The sequence below is a fragment of the Diuraphis noxia genome, unplaced genomic scaffold, assembly GCF_037042655.1.
Source record: "Diuraphis noxia isolate RWA-SAM2 unplaced genomic scaffold, SU_Dnox_SAM2 contig0005, whole genome shotgun sequence".
Taxonomy (NCBI): Eukaryota; Metazoa; Arthropoda; class Insecta; order Hemiptera; family Aphididae; genus Diuraphis; species Diuraphis noxia.
The window spans coordinates 3,153,913-3,177,691 of NW_028301715.1; the positions used below are offsets into that span (position 1 = coordinate 3,153,913).

At 25.2% G+C, this 23,779-nt stretch overlaps 1 protein-coding gene across 2 annotated transcripts; it reads left to right on the forward strand.

Annotated features, from left to right (window-relative positions):
- Positions 1–4,396: 4,396 nt before the first annotated feature.
- LOC107164716 (uncharacterized) lies at positions 4,397–23,779 on the forward strand. 2 transcript variants are annotated; one of them, XM_089229311.1, is made up of 6 exons: positions 4,397–4,548; positions 19,207–19,415; positions 19,480–19,661; positions 19,840–20,542; positions 21,112–21,359; positions 21,646–23,779. In XM_089229311.1, the coding sequence occupies exons 1-6, from the start codon at positions 4,494–4,496 to the stop codon at positions 21,971–21,973; spliced, it is 1,725 nt and encodes a 574-aa protein (XP_089085437.1). In that variant the 5' UTR covers positions 4,397–4,493; the 3' UTR covers positions 21,974–23,779. The 2 variants fall into 2 exon arrangements, with proteins under 2 accessions (XP_089085437.1, XP_089085438.1); XM_089229312.1 differs by lacking the exon at positions 4,397–4,548 and adding an exon at positions 9,735–9,961.

Here is a 23,779-nt window from a genome sequence, read left to right on the forward strand (position 1 = left end):
AATTATTCGGCGGCAGTAGATAGCGCTGCTGTGATCGAATTAATTTAAATCCATACGGGCCAATGCGGATAGCAGTATTCGCCATTCGGTAAGATTAAACCATAGAACATGACGAACATGTTCTAAGATTAAACCTCACTAAGGACCCGTTTTACAATCATAGTTAAAAACCTCGGTTATGCTTGAACCACTGATTTAACCGGCTGAATTCCGTGGTTTAACCGGAGTTCAGCCTTCAGCTATAATAATACGGGCCCTATACCCAAATAAACAGCAAGCTTATGACTTGGAAGTTTGCTTGCGGCTTGTGACTATCAAAAATGATTGTGTGCCCCCCCTCCAAGTGAAATAATTCATTTTAAAATGTATCGCGCCTACTTATTGATTATTATGGTGAGTTGTGACTTTGTGAGTAACCAAAAGTCAAGAATTAAGTTTTAAAAGTTAAGGTTTCAATTATTGTATAGTGCTGATTTTTTGTTTATAACAGTGTGCCGAATGGATCGCGTTCGACTCCTTTGTGTAAGTAAAAATTGTGTTGGTCTGACGAATGTTAATACGACTTACGAGCGCTTGCAAACGGTAAAATACGAATGAGAACGCTCGATATTTTTATTTTATTTTCAACGTTGCCAAATTTAATCGAATAATAATTTGAGCACGATAATCGACTAACTAACGATTATGAACGTTATACCTTTTTGACTGAACGATTAATACAGTTGATTTTTAATATTTATCGGACGTTTATCGAATTAACTGTATGATGTTATTTGTAACTTTTATACCAGATATACGAGAGAATGACTTAATAGGCGCTTTAGTCGTCGCACAAACGTTAACGAAGTATTCGTATTATAGTCGGTTAAAAATAGCAACAATGGAACAGGGTAACAAAAGGAAAAATTAATTAATATTCATAATGAATGATAATGAATGTATGTAGTATGTAGCAAATAAAAGCTCTAATAATTTATTAAAATATCTGTAGAGTATGGTGGATTATGCTATCCCGCTTTAACTAATTCATAGGTAACTCATTTGTCATAAACTCATAACATATGTGTATTACATTTTTTATACATATTTTTATAATATATTCTACAAGTTTTACTTTTTTTTTACATATATAATACATAGTCTTATAATTCAAAATTTTTTTCATTTTTAAACATATTTATATTACATATGATTTTCTTCAAGAATATTTATTAAATGATAAATAATAAATGATATGGCAACGTTGCACGTAAATTCGTTCTTCAATCGTATCCTTTTTTGGGGTCAGCGGTAAGTTCTTTGTTATTTTTAAGTGTTCTCAATCGTTCGGCCAAAAAGGTATAATGTTTTCAATCGTTCGATAGCCCTTGCAAGTTAGCAATTGCTATGATTTATGCATATAAACCTAACTAAAATAAGTGTATGGTCAATATATATATATTGAATATTGATCGTCAATTATACGAGAAGACTTGAACAAGCCGGGATAACATTTCAACTTTTAAAAAAGGTACGCTAACAATTTGCTATGAAATCCAAAAAAAATATTCAGCAAGCAATATTATTATTTTAATGTACTATTTTAGAGTTATTATAAAAAAATGTTTGCAATAGTTACCGATATACTTATGACCAATTAAAAAGTACAAATTGAAATTTATGATTTTCTTCAGTATAATATGTAGTTAAATACTTAAATTGATAGGGACCAAATCAAGTACCATCGCTAAAATCACTATAATTACTTACATAAGTTATATATAATTTTTTAATGATCATATTGTTAGTGATTTAGTGTCCGTTAGTAAACTTCATTTGATACATCATATTATTTAGGAACGAACTGTTACATAAATATACCTATTATATATTTAAATTATTATGAGTAGAGCGATGAGCCGATGTATGATATCGTTTTACATTGAATTATTTTGTATTTGTGCACTGTATGAGTGTGTGGCAATATTTTAGAATAGGTAATAAATACAAATTTGCGAGCACAACGATTCTAATTCGTCTAAAACTTAATTAAATTATAGAATAATATGTAATAATTATTTGTTTTCGGGTCTCTATATAGGTATTTACAATGATAGAAAATATAAGGGACCTGGGTGGACTGAAAATAAAAATCAGCTCAAATTATATTCGGATAAATAATTAAATCCCAAAAGAATATTTTTGGATTACCAGCATTGCTTGTCGTTTGGTATTTATCATTTTTCTCTTTATGACATAGTTAGAGAATACAGTATAATCATTAAAAACTCAATTACATACTTTCATTAAATCGGTAAAAATATAATATTCAAAAAACCCAAATTTTCACCGGTGCCTACAAGCACTAGGCAGTGATCACACACCGGCTACCCTAGCCAGTCCTCCCTTGTAAGGCTGTAAGAGTCAAAGACACAGGTTTTTGTATAAATATTATCTCGAATATTATTGTTTATAATGGAAAAAAAATCTAAGTTTTATTATTATAATATTGCAACCAAACAATCCAAATTCCAAATAAATATTTAATAAAACACAATATATATTGATCACCAAATATACACTCCGAAAATAATAAAAATATTAGATTAAAATTAAAATTTTGGGGACTTGAGATCTCGAAAAAATATTTATATAGGTACCATATATTTTACTGGTTACATTTAGATGATCCGGATCGAATTGTTCATGAAATCACCTTAGATTCTATGAAATACCTACCTATGATATTTTCATACAATCTGTGCTATTATCTAATATTATTCAGTTTACTTACTTAAAGTTATGGACATGTTAGGTGTCTTGAATTAAATTTTCAAGCTTTTCTACCTAACAAATAAATTTTTATCGATATTAATTTAAAAAAAACTTATAATGATTAAAAATTGCATATGCCTATGAATAGTTCAACTTCAGTCGAAATTTTTTGAAAATTGCACGGTGGATAGAATATACCTTTGTAAACATTCGGTGAAAATTTCATGTATCAATGGTCATTTGTTTTAAAGTTACATCAAAAACCAAAATCGATTTTGTCGAAAACTGATTGTGCATAAAATTTCCCATTTTTCCCTTAATTTTTAGTCGATTTATCCCGAATATTTAGAAAAATATTGAGAATTTTTTACTTTTGACCCCCCAAAGTAGCAACCATAGATTCACTTTCTGATCGAACGAGGTACTGAATTCGAAAATCGAAGCACTTTTCCTGCCCCAAAACGCGATGACAGACACAAAAAAAATTTTTTTTTAAAACAACACACTACACACATCATAGTAAAATCAATACATTCCTCGCTCCGCTCTGCAGAGTATAAAATACAAAATTTATAATAGGAAAGAATAAGTATTAGACAAGTTAGTTATCTATATTAAGGTATTCATTTCGGGCACATCGTACATATTACATACCCCAGGTATAATCAAACAAACAAATTTTTGATTTAGATCCTAACCTATTAATTATAACATAATGAACATGGCATAAAAAGTCGTATTATAATGTCTTTTTGTCTTTCCTTTGAAATTTGGTTTGTGCAACTTACGTGATTTGACTTCTTTGGTATACCAACAGACTAAAATTTTAGCGATAGATCACGTGATGTTAGTTATTATTAGTTCTAAACTTCGAATGCAATTATTAGCCTGATCGCCGCCGATACGAGATTATTACAACTTTACAAGTCAGCGCTAGTGGACAATGACGACCCGATCTCTGTTAAGAATACGTGGCTCATTAATTTTCCGATGTCCTATTAATATTATATTTTATTTATGTTACCAGATATTCAAGTAATTAATTATATATAAAAAATAAATATTAAATACCTACAAATAACATGGTAGATAAAAATATTATTTAGTCCAATAATTATAATTTATCTGCCCAACCGACGGGCTAAGTTCGAATGAAATTAAACGTTTAATAATTTTAAATGATTTGATCGATTGTGAAAGTGTTGAAATGCTTGTTTTTTAAGTTGTCGTAGTCTATATAGAGTTTATTATTTGTGATAAACCAAAAAGCAAAGATGATTAATTGACGAACGCAAGTTGATTGAAATGCCAGGAAATTGTTATCAACTTGGATAAAGGGTTTGCAATTTGCAATCTACATTTTCCTATCCATATCCGGAAAATTACAGTGTAACAATTTGCAATTTAGGCTTTCAGCAGTATTACCTACGTCGTAAAAAATAAAATTATGAATAATACTATACATATGTATACACTGTATACGTTTGGATATTGCTATTATTTGTAGTTTGAACCTTGTGTACATGTTTAAATTATAATTACATGTAGGTAATATTAGGTACACGGTACACTTAAAATATAATCCAATAAATACACAGATATGATTTTAATATCTACACTTATTGCATTGTTTAAACAAACAGGCAACAGCTATAAAATATAAGATTAACGAACATCTAGTTTATGATGAGCGCCAAGTCGGCTATTTACGACTTAGTTCAATTTAAGAATCGCTAACCATGGCTCGTTGGTCGGATAGTCAATTTACGGTTTGTTCCGAAGATTCTTTTATTAGTGAGTACCACCTACCTACCTAAATAAAACTTTTTGAAACTAATGAAAATATAGTTACGTTAAGTACTATATAGTATATAATACATGTATAGGTACCGCTATATAATTCCCCATAAACGTAACTATACACTTTAAGTATAAGCAGATGGTTAAGTATTTTACTCGATTGGTTTTAATTGAAAAATGTCAACATTTATTGCAAGTGGGCAGGTACCTATAATAAATAAAGAACCCAAATAAAATTAATATTTGTTATTATAAAAAGTTGTTAATTACCTATGTGTAATAATGCAATCTATATGAATACCTTAACTATGTAACGACAATTGTTTTGTAGTTTTTACCTTGCTGTATAATATATACATAACCCAAGTTGGCTGTTTGAAGAAGTTATAAATCATTTACAAATAGGTAAATATACATACATTGATTAGAAAAAATAAATAAAAGGAAAGTATAACTGCCTAATAAAATACATATGTATAATAACTATTGACTAATGTATCATGTTATAAAATGTAATATAACTTACAATTTTATTATATGTGTGTATGGTGCATATGAGATGATATTTGTAGATCTTGAAAAAAAATAATTGTTTTGTTTTCAATGAATATTGAATGAGTTATGAACTAAAAACAGTATATTATATTACTATTAATGTATAAAAGTACTAGGTAATAGGTATGCCGAGGCACTTAGAACGTTATATTGTTACTTAAATAAATGTTTTTATTGAATTATTTGATAAATAATATATATTTAATATAATACTGCGTAATAGGTAGTCGACACTTGACAGTTTCGTGTCGTTTACATTTATTGACATTTGGTAAAAATTTTCTAAAAGCTTCTCAAAACTTTATTCATAACTTATAATAACAATGCATTTTATAAAAACAATTTTATTTACCTATGGAATTTAGATTTTATTTATATTACATGACCAACTTGTAAGTAACCTACAGGATTTTAAGTTCAAAAATAAAAATACTTAATATTATATGTAATTATATAAGTTTCTCAACTCTTAGATAATATTATAATATGCTTACCTAACATACATCTACATTCATAAAAACTATTTTTGAAGTGCCAAAAGAAAATCTATAAAAATTAAAAATTTCCTTGCTAATTTTTAAGTTTTTTCAACCATAGTCATAACAACAGAAATAATAATATCTGAAAATTAAATCTTGTAAAATTAAATATTTATACAAAAAAGTATTACCTGATTTTATAATTCATAAAATAAATTGTTAGTTGATTGAAATAAATATAATATTTGAAGGTTTTGGTATGATAACACTTAAATCTCAGTACTATTATTTTAAATACTTGTTTATTTATAAATATTATTCAAGTAGTATATTAATGTGATTGCTAAATAAATGTTTATGTAGTTATGTAGTTATATACAATTTACGAGAACATTGTAGACCCTATAACCTGTTGGTACGCATAAAATGTTCATTAATAATATACTTATAGGACTACCTATTAATAATAATTTTTCTATTTTGATTTCGTAAATAAATCAGTTTTACACTTATATTCTTTGCACTTGATGCTGAAAATGCAACATCGTAAATCGTGGTATCAGCGATAGGTAGGGTTTGATTTGGACATAAGTCGTTCTCGTTATAAATATGATGAGCATCACCTATATTTATTATATGTTTTGAGTGTTGACAATAATAGAGGACGATTGAATCAATTACATTAATGATTAATATGTAAATATGTTTCTTACTTTCTTGGATGAAACAAACATATAATAATTTTTTATAATTTTTTTTCCGTTATAATATTCGTGTCTTGAGATTTATAAGTCTGTGAGGATAAACATGCTATCAGATTATAATGTATACGTCATAATCATGATAAAAGACGAGTGTTCCGATTAAAACAAAAAATTAAAATTAAATTAAATTAAAAAAATAGGAATAAACGTACCAATTTTTTTGTCGATGACAAAATATTTACATTTTTTACGACCTAACCTACGACCTCTGCACTTCTGGTTCTAGACTGCTTAATTCTATAACATTATTAAGAGTATTTAATACACAAGTAACATGTTAATAATTTTAGTTAATTAATCAAGTTAAAAAATAATATACTTTTTATTATTAAATATATTCCATTTAAATAACAGTAATGTAAAATGATTAAATAATCTGTTATTTGAATAATTACCTTGATAATAGACGTATGGACGTTTAGCTGATAGTATTTATCATATATAACTATAGTCTATAAATCTATAATATATACAATATATAACAAACAAACAAAGTAAATATTATCAATATGTATATTTTGTTTTTGTATCACAAAAAAATAAAAATGAAATTTAAAATACATTTATATATTATGGATTTTTATCTGAATAAGATATGTCCAACTATCCGAGTAAGCAAAAATAAAAATTAAATACATAATCATTTATATAAAAAAAGAATGAATAAAAAAATAGTTATCGACTGAAAGTATATGTTAATATAGTTTATTGTAGTATGGCTTACATAAAATAATTTCAACTTTTAATAAATTCAACAGAAAATATAAAATATATAATATATTTTAAGAGGCACAACAAATAAACTAATAAAATCGTTAGATACACTTAATAACTATATACATGACACATATTATGTCTATAGTTTATACAGTTAATATAATGAGTTCCTTTCTATTTAGGTTTCAAATTACATATCTTAAATTTTGAGCAGGGTGAAACGATCGTGGTGAAAATGTGTTGAGTTCTCAGTCCTTGAATACAATGAATTAATGAAGGCCTTACCCGGGTTTTCCCCTAATAGGTAACACATATAAAATCTAAAAATTATACACATTTATTATATGTACTAGATGGAAGGGTAGGAGGGCCGTATTCTTCATAAATTTCTTTAATATTATAAAAGAATTTGATAATAATTTTAATTATTATTAGTGACACTTATATTGTTACCTACAATAGTTGAACGTTAGCCTACAGGCCACGGGCCCGCATAATGTGTTAATTCTGTCTTACAAACGCACAACAAATCAAATTTTACGATAAGAATAATCCATGTTATGTATAATATTATAATATTGTGTATTATTTAAAATCAATTATATTGGCGTAAATTTATTTTTTATCGAATTTAAGCATTTGTCTAATATCTATCTTGTAAATTTAAAATTTTCCGACATAATATGTATTATATATATATATTTATATATATATATTATATGGGCTATAGATAATATACACTTTAAATATGATGACATAATATAATAGATCATTATTCATTTTACTTTAATTTTAAAATAATAACAGAGTAAAAAAGATTACTCTGAACCAAAAATTTGAGTTACCGATTTTTACAATAATTTTATTTTAGGGTATCTACTATCTAGTTACTAAAAATTGTACGTCTGCACTATATAGTAGGTATAGGTAGGTTTATTGATGGCTAAGACTATAGCTGAAAATATAAGCCATTTTTCGTGATTAAATAACTATACTATTAGCTAATTTATACTGATTTTGATGAGTGGTGAAAGGAAATTCGCAATATTATTCCAGCTTGGGCCGTCCGTTGATATATATTCCCACTATCCTATATTATGCTCGTCTCCGTAGATTGAATTATGATGTATTCATTCCTGCTGCTGTAAATCATTTAATTGTATTATATAAAATATTGTAAACGAGGTATTCCAATTATATATATGTTAAATTAGGATACTGTTCTTTGACACAATAAACTACGAACCATTCGGGTTGTGGATTAAAATGTACACAAAATATTTAAAATCTATATAAAAAAAAAAATGGCTAAACATAAAATACTATAAAATGAAGTAGAATTAAATTTTAAATGTTAATCAAAAATAATGTAAGTTAAGATTTTCAAGATTTTATTTAGGTTAGGTATTATATACTTAGGTATAATAGAATAATAATTCATTTAACATTATATGTATACTAGCATTTTAAGCCATAAAGAAAAAGTTATATATTTTATATGTATACAGGGTGATTTTTTATCGAAGAACACTCATACTCATACACTCATACTTTTTTTAATAATGAGTGTTCTTTGATAAAAAAATCACCCTGTATATATATATATATATATATATATATTTATAATATGAAATGATAAATAATTTTAATTCAAACTGATACAACTAACTACTTAAACACTTTTATCTGAAAATGTCTATTTAACATGGACGTAAATTTAATATCATCAAATGGTTTATTAATACTAGCTATATAATACAATTGAAAGTTTTTATAAAGAATTTGAGAGGAGTCAAAATTTCTTATCTATGTGTAGATTATAGGTACCTACCCTTCGTTTCCTTTATTTTTTATATAGGTACAGTCACCAATGTCATAAAATTATTGATTTGTGCATGTATGAAAAAGGTCTGATAATAATTCTACTTGAACTTAAAGATTGCCAATTTAAATAATAATTATAAGTGGAGACTCTATCAAACTCTACATACCCCGTTCAAATATAACATCAAATAACTAAAATATTTGAAATACTATAACTCAACAGGGTTACATAAAAAAATTGTGTTTGTGTAACAAAATCATTCAATGTATTTATGATGATTGAGTAATAAATTGCTCTAGGTACCTATATTAATGTAGGTACGTCATAATTTGTGTTAAATTTGATTTCATTATTCAATGATAATACAATAATATTATATACGAAAAATGATTCTAATAATTGACGTGGAATGAGGATAGGTGCCTAGATATTTTGTTATTTATCTTTAATTTTATAGCATCTTCAGTATTCTGTATAAACATATATTCTGCAGTAGTTATTATAGTATGGTTATGTTTATCGCACAATTACTTAAAAATCCTCAGTAATATATCTATATTGAAAAATGAGTAGGTTCTCAAAAATACGAGTACCTATTATAATAATTACAGATATCATTTTATTCATAAATTATCAAATGCACTTCTGATTTAACATTATACATATGTCAATATGTGTAGTATTTTTTAGTGGTTCGAGTTATGGTACATGAATGAATAAATTAACAACGTTCACCAATAGAGTGCGTATCTATTTTATTATAAAACGCAATAGATTTAATACAATTTGGAAGTGTGAGAGTTGAATATAACAGTACGACTATAGGTACACATTAGTATTCCCGCTGTTTTCAGCACGTAAAGATTACGATTATGATGTTACAATATTTTTAAGCTTAAAAATTATTGTAAAGTTTTTAAATTGCGTACTTTATGAAATAAGTGCTTTAAATTACTTTGAGTGGCATTAGAAATAATAGGCATCAATAGTGTTTTTCTAAGAAAAATATTTATTATACATTTACACGTGAGTGATATTCATAATGATTTTATGCAAAAAGAGAAAAGGTAAACACATTGGTGTATTTTAAATCTAACTTTATATATAATAGTGATAATATTATATAGTGTATTAGTGTAACATATTAATGTGCATGATTTTTGTTTTTTAATGAAACAATAATATAATTTTTTACTAATTTTTGCGTACTCTTATTATATGTACTACGTATATACAAGCAAACGACTTTCAATTAATTTGATACGTCGAAAAAAGACAAACTCCATTTTGCAACATCTCATTTTATTTATTTACATTTAAAGTTAAATTGGATATACCTTTATATGTTTTACAACTTAAGATTTGTACAATACAAAAAATATGACCAATAAATGTTAAAATAATAAAAAATATTATAATGTTGATAGGTACCCTAAGATTTTGTGAAAATGGACGCTGTATATAGTATATATTTTGAAACTTACAACTATGTTAATTTACCTTATATATATAAAAAAAAAACCTTATATACTAACATAATTTTAATATATTGTTCATAAAAAATTATCATCATTTTTAATTAAATATATTGAAATAAATTTACATGTTATATTATTATAAGACGATACACCATATTTTATATTATTTATAGTTATCATTTAGAAATATAATCTACATACATATATATTATGTAATGTATAGAAACTATGATCTCAAAAAGTGCTGCATAAGTATTAGGTATAGTACATTTTTATATTTAAAAAACATAAATGCATTTAAATGTAATTATAATATAAAGTTTATGTCTAATGTTTATATATATATAGCACTATATGTTTTGATTTTATGAATACAAAATTAAATTAACATATAATATTAATGTAAATATATTAAGAAATTAACTAAATTACAAATTTTTTTTCATAAATTTCGTTAAGCCACACTGCTTGATATTCAAGTTAAAAAGTTGAATCAGTTTAATAAGCTTTTTAAAAGAGGTAAATCATAAGTTATCGTTCTCAGTTCTCTAATAGTTTCGATGTAAATATTGCCGAATAAAACATTAAAATTGTTACTATAAATTATTTCAATAACTAAAATACATAAATAACAATAACTTCTACCAGTTGTATCGGCATATCACTTAATGAATAAGTCCAAGTAGATAGATATTATAGGTATTCAGTTTCAACTTGTAAATTGTAATTATTATTTAAAATAATTATAGCTTGTAATAAAATATAAATAGGTTATGTGTAGTTAATATGCTATATGGGTTCTGAACTATAGTATTAATTTTTTAAAACATTTTCTATTATTTATATAGATTTCTTTTAGGTTTAAAACGCTCCGATATATTATTATAGTTATAATTACTTATTTTTATTTTATATTTAATTTTAATACTGTCATATGTTTTTATAATAATGTATATAGTATACATAATATATAAAAAATATACTACAGACATACATAACAATGACAAAATATATCTTATTTCTTGACTGAATTGATGATTTTTTATTTGGTGTGCTAAGCTGCGTACATATTTTGTTTTGTCCTAAACGTATAGTTGGATTAGAGCCAATTTCATAAGTATAATTCAGTGCTTAATATCTAGGATACAAAATATTTGTTCTTAAATTATTATAAATGTTATTTAAGCATTTGGTATTTTTTCTAACCATTTTTGTTTAAATAATGCTTATTACAGGAAAATATTAGTTATAATTTATTACTAATGTAATACCAAATAATAGTATATTACAATTTTCCTGTTAATATGCAGAGGTGCATAAAGAATATGTTTGTTACTGATTAGTATATATTATTATCAAAATGTATTAGGTAACTACTTAATAAATTATTTCTTATATTATTTCTTTAGTATCATTTATAAATGCAATTTTAAAAATAAGTTCTTTATAATGTATGCCTATTATATACATATATGTACAAAAATGTCATTAAAAATTGTGCTTTAATTTGATTAAAAACAGTTAATTACCTATAAAACATACTTAGATTAAAATAAATAAAACATTTTAATCTATATATTATTATTATAATCAAATTAAATTACATACTTTTTATTATAACTACATATTACGTAATTTTACTGAAATAATATACATTAAAGTTATTACTATAGGTAATTAATAATATATAAATATTTTATAAAAATTAGGGTAAAAGATATAAATCTTTATAATTATTTGTATTGGAAATGTTGTAATCATTTTTTGGAATAGTAATAAATTACTATAATTTGTATGTAGTTGATATTTATATGAGCAATAATTTTATATTGTATTATAATTATAATTATTATATGAATTTACATTCCATCGTTTTGTTTTTGCGATTGTCAGAATAATAAATCGAACTAATTACGATATAAAGATTAAGTTAATTAAGAGTTCTTATCTGATAAACAGTTATAACTAAAAAGTAGTAAACAAATCATAAGCGCTGAAATGCATGTAACATGTTTTTACACATAACTGTGATCTGGCATTGCATTAATCGACCTCGAGAGAGAGAGAGAGAGAGAGACAGTAAGACATATCATTTTTTTTATCAGAATAAAGCAGCATGTTATTATGTGAATAATAGAAACAAAAACATTCTGTAGGCAATATTGTTGAAACGTTTGCGGTTTTAATATCACTGCTAGGTAAATTAACATAAATTATGCCTGTGATGTTTTAATATCTCAATAGCAATTATTTCATTTTTTCGTTAGCAATTATTATAAAATTAATGTTTAAAGTATTTATTTATCACTCAATAAGAACTAATATGTATACTAACAATCGGGGAAGTCAAAGCGATTTAAGAGCTGCCGAACACTCTATTATAGGATTATCGTCATTCAGTAGGTCACTGTAAGTGTAATGGACCTACTAATGGACCTCTAATTAATGAGGTGGAAATAGAACCGATTTATAGTTAAACACAGTAACGTAACGTAGGAGATGTGTTTTATTTCCAACTTACTCTACTCATTAGATCAGTGTTGAGAGTTTTGAAAACATTTGAATTTGTCGTGAAAAAGTCTATTTGAAATCCACCATCCCACACTTGTTTTATTGTATTCCCCTAAATCATAAAAAGTAGAAATTAAAAATATTATCACGTTTAAATTTTGGGAGTAAAAATATAAAATGTGGGAAAGTTGATACGTATACGTGTGTGACACAGACTAAAATTCACCTCATTTAATTCCTTTAAATTTGAATTCTATTCACTAATAATTATCCTGAGCGAAAATTGCACACCGTAAACTTCTATTTCTAGTGATAAATTATAATTTATTAATATTAGAAGTTTATTGTTCTATTTTAAATAATTTTAGGCAATAACATCGCTAATATTATTATTACGAGTATATTGCTTTTAGTCAATACCGATTACTGACGTAGGTATGTAGGTATGTAGGTATGTACGTAATAGGTACCTACGAAGAACATGACGTGTGACTCGTGTGAGTTTAGGTTCATGATATTAACAGATTGAAATAAGTAACCAAACATTTAGATAATTTCTCCATGTATAGAAAATAAATATAAATAACCTCATAACAAAAAATATCAAATTTCTACGATTAATTATTATTTTTCAATTAAATATACAAATTTGTCTAAATTTCGAAATTCAAATTTCTAAAAACTTGCAAAATATGTATTTTTGATATTATTTTATGTGGTATCTAGTAAGGTAAGATTTCTTGAGAAAATGTTGTATTACATTTTTAAGGAACAAAAATTCTATCAAAATAAATTGAAAAAAAAACAATTTCTAATGTTTATTTAAATTACGAAAAGAACCACGCGTAATATTTTGAAATTATTTATATCTACGAAATTATATAAAAAATATTTGATGAAAAATTTAAGTTTACTATTATTCAATATTTGAATAGCAACAAAACCGATTTTGTCAAAAACAGCTGTCAGCCGTCAGGCAATAAATATTCCCGTTTTTCTCGATTATTTTACTTTTCACTCTCTGAAAGCAGTGAAAGTAACAAGTAGATCCAACTTGGTATCAAAAACTTGGTTCTCTCGAAGTCAAAGATTGATGAATTATTTTTAATGGTTTAAAACGTAATAACAGAGGAAAAGATTAACAAATAAAACAAGTAAACATATATATCAGTGTAACAATAATCGCTCCGTTCAGAACATAAAATATGTACAATTTACAAATTTGTATTTATAATTGTTTACATTGTTTTTATAAAAGATTAGAAAATTATCTAATATTATATTGTTTGCAGACTTGCATGTATGTTAATACTTGATTTTCTGGTAAATACGTTTTGTTTTTTTTATGATTCTGTGAAGTTAATATAATTTAATGGTGCTGCTATACATTAAACAATGTCCATAACAATTTTAGTTATTTACAATATTATAATTTTTATAATTTTTATATCTCATTTTGTCTGTGTTGACCTGTCTTTTAACTTCAGTACTTAGATAGGATAGTCTACCCGTAGGTTTATTATTATTACCTACGACATTTCAACCATATAACAACAATTTGGAAATAAAATATATTGATATAAACTTAATTTCTGTCTCCTAACGTGTCTTAGAATATTCAAATACCAAAACCTATTGAATAAATTAATTTTATATAACGAATGATAATTGATTTAATTTCAGATATCTGCAACTTAAATGTGTGTGTAATAAAATAATAAGCACCTTAATGAGTCTTAATACAATAATATAATATTATATAATATCATAAATTAATAGTTACCTAGCTACCATATATTAACAGACTACAATATTGAATTTTCATATTAAAATATATACTAAATTCAACTGCAGTAGATATGTCTATATCAGAACTGACACTTTCAATATATATCATACGGTTTAAAGACATTTTCGCTGTAAATACATTTGCGCTATCAATACCAATTTAAAATTTTATTTGCTCAACTTGACTTTTTTTTAATTATAACCCGCCACATAAAGTCAAGAGATCATCAAACTCGTACCAAAAATATTTAAGAATATCCGCAAACAAATAGCAGCTATAATTTAAACTTTGTAATCAGTATATAAAACGTCAATCACAAGGAAAAATATAACTATGTAATGTTACGTCGTTATACATATATAATATATATATATATATTATATACGGGACAGACTCTTATAATATTAATTGCCATAATTAACATTACTATATTAGTTATAATTATTTTCTATGGCGATGCCGAAATATAAATGCAAATGCAAACCACTCGTTGTTATAAAACTGCACAGGATTAACAGACTTATTATCAATTATTTAATTCGCGTTCCTCATCTGTCGTCATTTGAACAGGCTTGTTATTTTTAATCTATAATTTTTTCTTCATCTTACCGATCATCTGCACTCTGCGGTGCACAAACTCATATAATAGTTGAAAAATCACACATGACCATTATGTCACTCAGACGAATTGTTGGAATATTACGATATAACAGTATATTATAATATAGATATATATTTTTAAATCTTATGTCATTGTCTATGTGTATATTATATGAAAATAATATGATAAAATACTCAAAACTAACTTCTATGGGGCCATTGCCTTTATCGGATTAAGATCGTAACAGTTTCCAAGTTCAATCATTTTTGTCCGACGTCAAACGGTCGTCTGTTCGTTACTCTTTAGCAGCGGTTCTCAAACTTTTTTGATCGCGGAGCTCTTATATTCCTAAAAAAAATTTCCGAGTCCCAAAAATCAGAAATTTCTATATGAGACAACAAAAATTCATAAAAAATGATGTCAATTATAAATGATTTGCTTTATATTTTTATTTTCTGTAAAATACGAATATATACAAATTATTTAATTAATATTAATAATTTAAATTTAATTAATACAGATATTCACAGGGAGCCACGGAGCCCCTAGACTACTCTCGTGGAGCTCTAGGACTCCGCGGAGCACAGTTTGAGAACCGCTGCTCTTTAATTAGTATAGACAGTTTCGTAGAAATCTGGGCACGCGATCAATATGAGTATATGATTCCGACCACACAAATTGAATTCTTCATTTTATAAGCTCATTTACTGTGGGCATGCATTTTAGTGGTGTCTGCTGTGTTAAGTATAAGTATAATAAAGTATGTATCGTTGTTGAACATATTATAAATAAATATTATATTATTATATTATTAATAAACATAAAAACGTTATTAATGGCGAATGGTGATCACACATGAGTAGAAACTAGGTCAACAAAACTGATTTTATGAATGTTGCATAGGGCATATCAGAAAAAATTCAAATAGTTAATACAAAATATTAATTCATACTATATTGCAGCTGTTACACTATTGTATAACAAAATCGGTCTAATCACTAAAGATAATTTTTATTGTTATTAGTGGTGTACAATACAATCGCTATTTTATAAAAAAAAAAAAAAATTATTTTAAAATTCAAAAATTATATTATGATGCTAATTCAGACGCTTATAATTCGAAAAATTATTTTTAGCCACAATGCATCAGTTTCCATCTATAAATAAGATCGTATTGGCATTTTTAACAAGTCTATAATATAATATAGTTGTTGATAAAAAAGTTAGGTAATTTGTAATATATGATAAAAAAATGTATGTTCATTTAAATACAACTAAAAGTCTAAATACGTACCTAAATATAGGTCTTAAAAAGTTTGATCATATATATGGTATCTATACATAGAGTAGTATCATAGTTTTTAAATGTTGACCATATATATTTTTTTGTAACTTAATAAACTGATGTTGAATTAAAAAAATGTTATATGTCTTATAATTTTAATTTAAACTAGTTTACCTACAAATTACAATAATAGATATTGAATAAAATGGAAACATTGGTAATCGGTTTATACTTACGCACAAATTTCGTGACTATATTATTATTAACATTTATAACTATTCATTATAAATTATAATATATACATTTCTGGTTAAATAGTTAAGATACATTATAGGTAACAAATAAACATTGTAAACGCTTTGGAATAATGTTCAAATAAATCTATGTAACCGTAAAAAAAAAAAACGAGAAAAAATTATTTACAGACTACATTTTGGTATAACAAGTACTTCCATCGTCAAGGCGGTTCATTAGAACACCCTGTACATTACTGTTATAAAAATTAAAACAGAGAGCGTAATGTAATATAGTTCATAGCTTTTTTAATTTTTTTTTTTGTTAAGCGTAAACTTACAAAACATCTTGAGTTATTGCTCGTGTGTAAAAATAAATTTTAAATTCAAGGTTAGATAAATGTTTCACTCCGTATAAGTGTATAACGAATACCGGGATGTACCAAATGGTCAGATACCCATAAAAGTTATTGACTAGAAAAACGGGAGACCACCCGAACCACACAGTATTATACTGTTCCCAAGCGTGAGTTTTATGTTTTTGTAATTGGTGATAATAGTTTCTCACATCTAACATAGTATACAGGACGATTATTTTATCAAAAAACATCATCTCATTAATTCGATAAAAAAATAACGTTTTTGAAAATTTTTTTTTATAAGATTTTATGTCGACACAACTTACAATGCCTACAAGATTTTTGACTATTTTTTTTTAGTTTTTAGTTTTTTGAAAGACAGTAATATGCTTTTTAGATTCCGAAATAGAACATTATTTTAAAAATTTCAATAAGTACGTATATGTATAAAAGCCAAATTTTGAATGAGTATGGGTAAGTCGGTAAGTGTTAATAAATTACTTAACTTTACATGTTAAGTGAGGCGGGGCCCATAATCTTCTTGAAAAATAAATACTTCATAAACTACCTAATAGACAACCTATTTAAAATTCTATTTTTATGCATCAAAATACTCCAAAATTGCATTGTTTTGTACCTTACGAATTAAAATGATTCAAAAGAAATATTTCTTGAAGCGTTAATAGTTTTTGAAATAATGAGTATTCTTCGATAAAATAATCACCCAGTATACAGGGTGTATCAGATAGAACTGACTAAAAATTATGCTAATTAAACGTACAACAAAAATTGTGAAAATTATATAATTAATAACTAATTTAAGAAATATACTCATTTCAGAAATAATATTTGAAAGAAGTTATAACGCTCTAAAGTAATTTATGCAAAAAAATATTGATATATAAAAAAATTCTAAAAAATAAACTAATTGATTTAGATAAATATTTTTACCATCAAAATATTTCTTTTAATTAAATTTACAAATTGGCTATTTTGAATTTTTCCAACAAAAATTTAATCAAATTTAAATTTTTTTATATTGTACGTGTAGCGCAAGGTTCTCTTAATAATAAACAAAAAAAAAACAATTAAAAAAATATTAATTAGAACAAAAGTTATTCTAAAAGTCAGTTCTATCTGTTACACCCTGTATACATATATATTAAACGTTTAATATTTATTTTAAGTTCGTCGACCTTTTTATTTGTACGTTTATATTTAACTATAGTGCAGTAGTGCCGCATGTTTAGCGGTGTAAGATGTAAATTATATTTTATTATACAATTAATAATTATTGTTTAATCCTATTTTATAAATGATAGGTATTACCTAGTCAAAATAAATAAAGAAGTACGAACTGATTTTATTAGTTGCAAGTTTATGACGTATAGGACGTATAGGTATATCGTATACATATATATATATATATATACTACCAACCAATAATATAACATCAGTTGAATAAATTAGTGTAGACCTAACATTATATTTATTATCTCATCTAAAATATTATATATATTATACAGAATTGTATACGTCTAATTAATTAACTTAAGTGTGTCATGACTAATATTTATTTATGATTTTTATTACAACATTTTAATTTTCTCATTTATTTTGTTTATTGAAATATCAAAAACAAAAATTATCAAAATTAATTGATTGTAAAATTAGAACTATATAAATAGTTTTAAATTTAGTTTAACAATCACGCATAAGGATTAACAACAATTGTGTATAGTCTACTGAATTTATTGTTGCGTCCTTCCAAAGGTTAAAAAGAATTATATTAATAACGACCTTGATGACAATTATTTTTTATTATTTTTCTGCTACTTCATTGGATAACCCAAACGCGTGGATCATAAAATATATAAGAGATATTTATATAATAGTTTGGATAATATACTTTAGGTCATCGAGTAAAGCAAATATATTTAACTGTCTTTAAGAATATAAATAACCTTATTTTAAATTAATTTTCCCATGTCTTTAATTGATATGATAATTTTATGCGATTTAAATGAAATATAATTATAAATAAATTTTTTTTTAGGTGGTGTTTATTATAAAAAGGACAACTCTAGTAGCCTTAAAGGACCATTAAAAGCGGCCAGGCTATGTATTTTAAGTTTACTTGTGCCTGGTATTTTGGTCATTGCGCCATTGTACATTCGTTATCATGTCTATTCTGATCATAAATATCCTTTAGCTATTACTGATATGAGAATATTAGACCAAAAAATGTCAACATTTTGGTGCCAAGTAAGTATTGAATTTAATTTGTGAAAAATAATTTTTTTTTTAACTATTATAATATTATTTTCAGAGTCATATAGTGAATACTAATGCCACTTTTAATGCATATTTGATGCCAGAAAAACCATCTATGTTACCAAAAATGGAATTTGTTGAAATGGAAAGGCATATTACGTTAGAAGACGACATTAAAGAATATTGGGGATTTTATCTACTTAAAGATTCAATCGTAAAAGTATCTACATGCTCAAGGTGAAATATATTTCACAATTTATTATTTTAATCTAATCTAATAATGATAATTATGGTTATACAATTTTATTTATTATAACAATTTTGAAATCTTTAAAAAAAAATTATTTGACTAAAAACATCCACGATTACCTACACATATACATAAACATAACATATCATTATTATAATTTTATAGGTGGCCTGGGGCTAGTATAATAGTTATTAAAGGACATAAACATCTAAAAGAATGTGCTTATATAGGAGATAATTCTAGCGAAGAGATTGATGAAATTGAATCTTCCGAAGAAGGCAATGATACGCATATTCCAAATTTTATGAGGAAACTTACTTCTGGTATGACTGTGCCCGATATGGCGCCTGACGTTGTCTACCTTACAAATCATCCAAATGATAATAATATAAACCGCACATATTTTAAGAGATCCAGTAAAACTGCCAATCATCATTTAGATTATGCTGAAGATTTATACCAAAAAGAAATGAAAGAAAAAATTGAAAACGAGGATTATGTAGTTCACTCTGCAAAATCTAAGCCCATATTCACAAACGTTAACGAAATCAATAATATACCTCAATCAAAAGAATTGATCGAAGAATCATTAAGAAAATTGGGAAATCAAGGAAAAGACGGCGCGACACTTTTACGTAAATTAAAAGAAGTTCTACAAAATGATCTAAACGAGCCAATGAATGACACAAATAGACTTTATCAAATCATTGAAAATGCAATGGCTGACGATGATACATCATGGCGTGGTCCTAGATTGAGGCATTATCGCAGTAGATTTAAGCGATCCACTGTAAATGAAAAAGATCGGGACAATTTGAGCAAGCAATTATTTGAGCATGACCAACAAAACGATGCGGCCAATGAAGAGGTATTGTACATTATCAATCACATACTAAAAAACTTAATAAGAAGATATAAATTATTATTTATATCAATTGTCTTAAACTCTTTGCATATTAATATCCTAAAGAGTTTTAGAGACAAAAATATATAATATTACATATTTGGTATGTTCCAATACGCAAAATTTTTAGAAAAAAACGTGAAAAAACCAATCGCTTTTAAATCATTGAATATTTTTTGAAAACAGCTCAGATTTGTTTTTCAGATAGGTACCTAAATTAAATCATTATAATTGTTTTAAATATAAACATTAAACTATTAAAGATACCTTATACCATTCGGCATTCAGTCCTGGAAGATTTTAATTTTTTCTTACACTTATAGTTACTAAATAATATTAATTATTCATCAAATCGTATTGTTTTATATAATTATTTGTACCAAGTGATATTTAAATGAAATTGTAATTAAAATGCATAAATATTATCACTTGTGTACATAAAATAATGAATATTTTACGTATAATAATACAACTTATAAAGATTAATAACAATATCAAATAATTTAACGTTATTAAAGTTCTAACTATTTCAGACCGATGCACTTTCACCAGATGGGATTGCTCAAGTTCGTGGAAAAGTAACTGAAAACAGTACGCATACATTAAATAAGGACCGCAGTCATAGCGAGTTTTGGTCGTCATTTTCCAGTAGTGAAGAAATGCTCCTCGAATGCGAAGGCCTTTTACTAAGCTTACCATTAGCTCCTCACTATAAATGTTTACCTCCGAACAAAAATCCTAATTATGAAGAAGCCAGCCATCAAAACACTGTTACTTATAAGTATGTTTATTAATCCATATATGAAACTACTATATAATATATTCCTACGCTATTATACCGCGCGTATATAATATATACCTAATGTATAATGTATAATATTTAAAATTAAACTCTAGACTTAGAATTTTGAGTTATTTTGAATAATCTATAATAACGTACATTAGGAACTTGAGCACGGATATAAACTTGGATTTATCAAAAAATGAAATATTAATATTTTACACGCTGATGTATCAAATATGAATTTTAGATTTTACAATTTTAATATTTTATTCTTTAAATTTAGGGTTCCTGGTGACGGCTATTATTTTTTCGTATTCAACAGCGAGAACGAGATTCAAGATAACTTTATACGTATACATTTTGCCATCAATAAAACCGTATACGATATCTCAAAACCAACTTCTTCTTGTCTAAATGTAACTGGTGAATGTCAATTACCTTTAAATTTTTGGTCACAGCAAACAACAGTCTTAGAAATGTTAAACCCTGGACCTAATAGTGATTCTGGTGATGAATTTTTAGCAATTTCTACATGCCAGCCTAGATCTGCAGTATATGCCATTTGTCTGATAGCAGCACCTGTTCTGTTTGTTTTATTTTCATTTCATTGATATTTATATCTAAATTATCTTTTTGCGTGGATTTGATATAACTAACTATAATAATATAAAGCATTAGATTTTAAATTTTAAAAAAGATCAAGTAAAACGTTCTGTGATTTTAAATGTTGAACCAAACACTTAGTTATAAATATTAATATAAGAATTACTAAGGATCCCGCCTGAAGTATTAAAATATCTCATAAAATATTTATACGACTAATTATGCTAATCATTTATATATATATATACTACAGCTCAATTTATAACCTTTGGTAGTATAATATGTATTGTATTATGTATATTAGCATACAGTAAATCGTCAGTCAATTTTATTAACTATATAATTTATATTTTAAGCTACAATAAACTATCATTATGAATATCCTGCATAAAGATTAAAATTGATTATACAAATATTTAATAAGATATCAATTTAAAAAATACAGATATTTATAATATTCTAATAAAACATATTTATTCTATTTTATAAAGTCGGTGGCAATGACAGCTTTAATTGGACACAACCATGTAAACAAAATTTATATCTATACATTTTTAACGGTTAAAATAAAATTAGGTAAGTTTTTAAAAACATTCCAATCTTTTTAAATCTACGTGACAATGTAAAAAAATATCACTTAATTCAAAAAGCGTTTTAAAAATGAGCTAAATTATTATATCAACTCAAATTAAAAACTTATAATGGTTATGGAACTAATTATTCATCTGTAATTAACTTTGTTAAAATGAATTTTCATAAATACCAACGTAAAGCCAAATTTTGTTGTATTCAATATTATATTTTTTAAATAAATAATGAGACTGAAAACTAGTTTTGAACTTATTTGTTATTTATCTGTGATCAAAAAAAAAAAATTAGTTGATTTGCATCTGTAGGATGTTTTGTAAAACTTCTTTTTGTACGTGTTTATAGAAGTTACTAAATTATTTTGTATATTAGTTATAGATTTATAATTATAAATAATGATTAAAAGTTTAGAATGTCTATACACGTACAATAGAGTTATATAATTATATTATATATTATATTAACATTCAAATCGTGTGGAAATTGTTGTGTAATCATCGTATTTTATTAATCTATTTGCTTTTAATAAAATATGTGCGTACAATTTATTATTTTTTGAACAAATGTTAAGTTTAATTATGAAAAAATATTAAAATAAATGACATTTTATAAATAGTAAGAACTAAGAGGTATGCAACAAAACTAATGTAATTATTTAAATAATTAAAGTAATTCTGGTTTAATAACAATCACACATTATAAATTATGAAAGCCTAGCCAATATAAATTACTTTATTTACATTATTTCATATCTGTTAAAAGTTACTTTATAATTGGCATTGCAGAAAACTTATTTTTTTGCATTTGATTATACTAAGTATAAAGAAGTATCTACCTAGTAACTTATTTGGGAGGAATTATTAAAGTACTTTAAGTGTAGTAACAAATGTTAAATTTATAATTTTATTTAAGTTGATATTATAATATATAAATAAATTATATAAATATTTCATATACATTCAATAATTATTCATTATTATATTAATAATGTATTGTTTATAAATTTATATTGTAAGTATATCAAAAACATTTTATAATCGGTTTATGCGTATTTCCATGCGGGTGTATATTATATAGTATATACATATGTTCGACTATTGAACCTATATTGAACCTCTTTTACAATTAAGATAAGATAATTATATAGTTTTAATTTTAATAATTGTTATGTAAATGCATGTACTTTTATTATTGTTACATTACGCTTATACAGTTATACGTTATAC